General features: G+C 40.9%; 1 protein-coding gene across 1 annotated transcript; it reads left to right on the top strand.

The window, feature by feature from the left end:
* Positions 1-1,853: 1,853 nt before the first annotated feature.
* On the top strand, positions 1,854-5,134 carry LOC120131708 (receptor-like protein kinase HSL1). Its single transcript, XM_039148637.1, has 2 exons — positions 1,854-4,590; positions 4,731-5,134. Exons 1-2 carry the CDS (start codon positions 1,977-1,979, stop codon positions 5,123-5,125), a joined length of 3,009 nt encoding a protein of 1,002 aa, XP_039004568.1. The 5' UTR covers positions 1,854-1,976; the 3' UTR covers positions 5,126-5,134.
* The last annotated feature ends 641 nt before the right edge of the window (positions 5,135-5,775 follow it).

The raw sequence follows: 5,775 nt of genomic DNA on the forward strand, positions 1-5,775 counted from the left end.
ATTGTAGTCATTAAAATTTATTTTTATAACCCTACAATTCTGGTAGGGAGAGAGAGATATTAGCTTTGATGTACTTCTTACTGTTGTTGTTTGAGTCTATAATTGAGCAACGAACGAGTTCAAGCGTCAAATTTAATAATTTTATTTAGAGTCAAATCTATTTTGAGTCTTAGAAGCAGAGATTAGTTTCGGAAAAAAATAACTCTTGTTCAAATTGGAATGACGTCAAATGTGAGAATTGTAGTGTTTGTGGGAATGATATTTATGGGTTTATAAGAACATGTGAGAATGCTGCCATGTTGAATATACCAGAGAAACCTTTAAGAACTTATGCACTTTCTTTATTCAATCAGCAAAGATGATTACAAAAGCTAATCACAAGCCTCACGTTCTTCCAGCTTATATAACAGTTTTTACAAAGCTTTAAAAACCACTTAACAATATTCTGTTATAACCAATTAGCTTCTAGACTTATTAATTCTAGAACCATCTCAACTATATCATGCATGAGCATGCATGGAAGCACGTCTGGGACTGCTACATACATATGAGTGCAGTAACTCTCAACAGAACAAAACTCGATGTAAATTTAATAGTACAGGTTTGATACTTTTGTCTCAAATGATAATTTATTTAGAAGAGAAGAAAAATACAAAGAAAATTATGTCAGTAGTTAAAAGAATCGTTGTTATTCTTAGATGTCACGAGTTTAAATATCAGTGACTCTAAGGATGAAGGGTGATTGAACATTCATTTGTCAAATGTTTAAAATTTTGTGATTAGATTCAAAAAAACAAGCTTAATGGTTTACACTATCTTGTTTTCCATGGAATCCTAACTTTTCATCCTTGTTAGCCTCAATTTCTGAGTCTTAATGGTTAGAACAATAAAGTTGCATTCTCTATTAATGGTGAAATTTACCACATACATTTCGATAAGCACACACCTTGTTCGGATAGCTTAATTTTATCATCGCAGTTACTGAACTCTATACTCGTATCTAAAGAACATAATAAATGATGTTTGGAAAGAACAGACACAGAGGACTCAAGATATTTTGTTGTGTTATGCTTAAGATGGACGAGATGCAAAAAAGTTGATAAAATAAAGAGTTTATTTGCTCAAAAAATTATAAATAAAATCAAACAGTATGTTTTATGAATAGAGGAACTCAAATAAAGATGAAATTGAATAGATGGGGTTTAATTTGAATGAAAAGTATCGAATTAAACAAATCCAATTAAACAGCAAGACGAGAGAAATGATGCCAAATTCGGACTTGGAACTTTGATTCTACCCATGAAATGACCATACGACAACATTTGCCGAGAAAGGTGGTTCGGTTTCACCCACTCACTCATTACTGGGTGCAATGTGTAAACCGTCGGCCAAAAAGTAGTTGTTGCGAGCAAATAAGAGCTGTTGTATTTTGAAACATGTCGAGATCACTGCTAAAGAAAAACAAACGCTGCCAAAGAATTACTCTCATTCGCGTGCATCAATCTATAATAAAACCACAGCATAATTACAATTCTTTGTGTCGTTGGTAATTCACCACTACCACACAAAATCCGCCATTTAACTGTTTATGTATTTTAATCATCCTCGATATAATTTTGCCACTGCCCGTGGTTCGACCGATTTGATGAACCTTGTTTGCTTTCTGTCCCCCGTCTCAACCCTATTCATTACCCCTTTTTTATATACAGTAACCAAAAGGAAAACACCCCCATCATTTGTAATGGTAACAGTAATACCCTTTGCTTCGGTTTTCAGTTTCGTCTCTCCCACCATGATTCTGTTTAAAAACTCACCATAGACAGCGGGGGCAGTTACCCACATCATAACAATCCCCTCTCTCAGTCTCTCTCTCTTTCCCTTGCTCTCTCAAACGAATTAGCTATTAATTCCGTTGAAGCTACACTCAACTATATTCTCTGCAAATCTCTTCACTCGTTTCCTTCAGCAAGCAAGCAATGAAAATGCTTCTCCTCTTCCTCTCCCTTGTCTTCTTCACCTTTGCCTCACCTTCCCTTTCTCTCAACCAAGAAGGTCTCTACCTTCTCCAAGTCAAAGATTCCCTCTCGGACCCTGACTCCGCCCTTTCCTCATGGAATCCTCGTGATCCCACCCCATGCAACTGGCTGGGAGTTTCATGCGACTCCGCCACAGGAGCCGTCACTTCCCTTGACCTCTCCAACGCCAATGTCGGCGGCCCTTTCCCCACCCTCCTCTGCCGTCTCCAAAACCTTTCCTTCATTAACTTGTTTTACAACAACATCGACTCCACCATCCCTTCCGATATCTCCACGTGTCAGAATCTTGTCCACCTTGATCTCTCCCAGAACCTACTCACTGGTGAACTCCCCCACACTCTGCCTGACCTCCCTAACCTTAAGTACCTCGATTTAACCGGTAACAATATATCGGGGGATTTTCCCGACTCATTCGGGAGATTCCAGAAGCTCGAGGTTTTATCTCTGGTTTACAACCTTCTAGACGGTACAATCCCAGCCTTTTTAGGGAACATTAGTACGCTGAAAATGCTCAATTTATCGTACAACCCGTTCAGCCAGGGTCGGATCCCGCCGGAGCTCGGCAACTTAACGAACTTGGAGATTTTGTGGCTCACGGAATGTAATTTAATCGGAGAGATTCCTGACTCGCTGGGTCGGCTCGAGAAACTCACCGATTTGGATCTCGCCCTTAACAACTTGGTGGGGAATATCCCGACTTCGCTTACTGAGCTAGTTAGTGTCGTCCAGATTGAGCTCTACAACAACTCGTTGACCGGGGAGTTACCTCGAGGGTTCTCGAATTTGGCCAAGCTGAAACTACTCGACGCGTCGATGAACCAGTTAACGGGAACGATTCCGGACGAGTTGACACAGCTGCCACTTGAAAGTCTCAACCTATACCAAAACTACTTTGAAGGGACTTTACCATCGAGTATCGCCGACTCCCCAGCTCTGTACGAACTCAGACTCTTTCAGAACCGTCTCACAGGGGACTTACCTGTGAACCTCGGCAAGAACTCACCTCTAAGATGGCTGGACGTGTCCAGCAACCAATTTACCGGCCCAATACCGCCGAGTTTATGCGAGAAAGGAAACCTCGAAGAGCTTCTAATGATATACAACTCGTTTTCGGGCCATGTACCGTCGAGTTTAGCAGAGTGTCGCAGCCTGAATCGGATCCGACTCGGTTACAACAAATTATCTGGTGAAATACCTGATGGGTTCTGGGGTCTCCCTCACGTTTACTTACTTGAGCTTGTTAATAACTCGTTCTCTGGTCAAATTGGAAAATCCATTGCCAAGGCAGCAAATTTATCTCTTTTGATCTTATCTAGGAACGAGTTTAATGGCTCGTTACCTGAAGAAATTGGTCTAGTTGATAATTTAGTTCAACTTTCAGCTAGTAACAATAAATTTAGTGGGCCGTTGCCCGAAAGCGTAGTGAAGCTTGATGGACTAGGGATTCTTGATCTTCATGGGAATGAGTTGGAGGGTGAGTTGCCTAGTGGGATTGAGTCCTTGAAGAGGTTAAACGAGCTGAATTTAGCTAAAAATAAGTTTTCAGGGAAGATTCCTGATGGAATAGGGAGTTTGTCTCTGTTGAACTATCTTGATTTGTCGAACAATCAATTTACTGGGGGAGTTCCTTTTAGTTTGCAGCATTTGAAGCTTAATCAGCTTAATTTGTCGAATAACTTGTTATCTGGTGAGTTACCGCCTTTGTTCGATGAAGAATTGTACAAAAGTAGCTTCATAGGAAATCCTGGTTTGTGTGCGAATATGAGTGGTTTGTGTACCGGAAGGGATGGAGATAAGCATAAAGGTTATGTTTGGTTGCTTAGATCCATTTTTGTCTCAGCTGCTTTGGTGCTTCTTGTTGGTTTGGTTTGGTTTTACTTCAAGTACAGGAGTTATAAGAAAGCTAGGGCAATCGATAAGTCTAAGTGGACTTTGATGTCCTTTCATAAGTTGGGTTTTAGTGAATATGAGATTTTGGATTGTCTTGATGAGGATAATGTGATCGGGAGAGGATCTTCGGGGAAAGTTTACAAGGTGGTGCTTAGCAATGGGGAGGCTGTGGCTGTGAAGAAGCTCTGGGGGGGCGTGAAAATGGGTTCCGAGAGCACAGATCTTGAGAAAGGTCAGGCTCAGGCTCCGACTCTGGCTCAGGATGATTGGTTTCAAGCAGAGGTTGAGACATTGGGGAAAATCAGGCACAAGAATATCGTTAAGTTGTGGTGCTCGTGTACTACCAGGGATTGTAAGCTTTTGGTGTACGAGTACATGCCAAATGGTAGCTTGGGTGATTTGTTGCGTAGTAGTAAAAGTGGTTTGCTGGATTGGCCAACAAGATACAAGATTATCGTGGATGCAGCTGAGGGGCTTTCTTATTTGCATCATGATTGTGTGCCCCCGATCGTGCATAGGGATGTCAAATCCAACAATATCTTGCTGGATGGGGATTTTGGTGCAAGAGTGGCTGATTTTGGAGTCGCCAAGGTTGTTGATGCTGCTGGAAAGGGTGGTAAATCGATGTCTATCATCGCCGGTTCTTGTGGTTACATTGCTCCAGGTTAGTTGCCGGATTCTTTATCATCATTCTTATAATTGAATGTTGCACTTTATTCAGTTACTTAGCTGATATTTAGTTGTTTCTGAAATTATATTCCACTCAATCTGAACTAAATCTTTCCATGGAAACTTTTGATACAGAGTATGCATATACACTTCGTGTGAACGAGAAGAGCGACATATACAGTTTTGGTGTAGTTATACTTGAGTTGGTGACAGGAAGACTCCCTATTGACCCGGAGTATGGGGAGAAGGACCTGGTAAGGTGGGTCTGCACCACTCTGGACCAGAAAGGAGTCGACCATGTTCTTGATTCCAAACTCGATCCCTGTTTCAAAGATGAAATATACAAGGTATTCAACATCGGCATCCTCTGTACTAGTCCACTCCCAATCAACCGTCCATCAATGAGAAGGGTGGTTAAAATGCTACAAGAAGTTGGTGCTGAGAACCAACAAAAAACTGCTACTAAAGAGGATGGAAAAATGACTCCTTATTACTACGAAGATGTCTCGAATCATGGAAGTGTAGCATGAGAAAAGAAGTTTTGCATTATATGTTTATTTCATAAACAAAGACGAATGGAAAGGATTGTGCGAGTGTGATACGCCTCTAAAGTTTTCTTGCTCTCAAGTTCTAGTCTTCAATCATTGTACCCTTGATGTTTTGCTTTACAGGTTGGTTCAGTGGGGACGGGGATACGACGGGAACAGTAGAAGGGTTTACAATTTTCACATTGAGGGAGGGAGGGAGAGAGAGAGAGAGCAGATGCAGATTTATTAAGGAGTTCAATGTACGCTGTAAATTTATTGAAAGGGTCTGATTATGAATTCAAGCATATTGCTGAGTTGACATTTGAATCACGAACATGTTTCATAGCCGTCTGCTGTGAGATTTGACGGTGGTTTTATGCCCTTGTTCATCCGTTAATGAAGTTAGTTGGGCTGTTCAATACCAGTGGGACCTAAACCATTTTATCCCAGAGGCGTTGTCCATTGTTAAATCCTCACATCATTTTTGGAAAGGGACATTATCGACAGGACAAGACCATAGCTGTATTTTAGACAGCGGCCTTGGGCTGTTTAATTTGTCTTGTTCCATTTGGTTGGTTGTTTTCTTGTTTGTACCTCTTCAATATAAATTCATTAAGCATTTCCGAGGATTTCAACTGTTTTAATGCAACATT

Source organism: Hibiscus syriacus, unplaced genomic scaffold, assembly GCF_006381635.1.
Source record: "Hibiscus syriacus cultivar Baekdansim isolate YM2019G1 unplaced genomic scaffold, ASM638163v2 tig00110556_pilon, whole genome shotgun sequence".
NCBI lineage: Eukaryota > Viridiplantae > Streptophyta > Magnoliopsida > Malvales > Malvaceae > Hibiscus > Hibiscus syriacus.

Coding starts and splice junctions, on each gene's coding strand:
- LOC120131708 (XM_039148637.1), top strand. CDS start 1,977: ATGAAAATGCTTCTCCTCTTCCTCTCCCTTGTCTTCTTCACCTTTGCC. Junction 4,591..4,730: donor TTGTGGTTACATTGCTCCAG/GTTAGTTGCCGG, acceptor CTTTTGATACAG/AGTATGCATATACACTTCGT.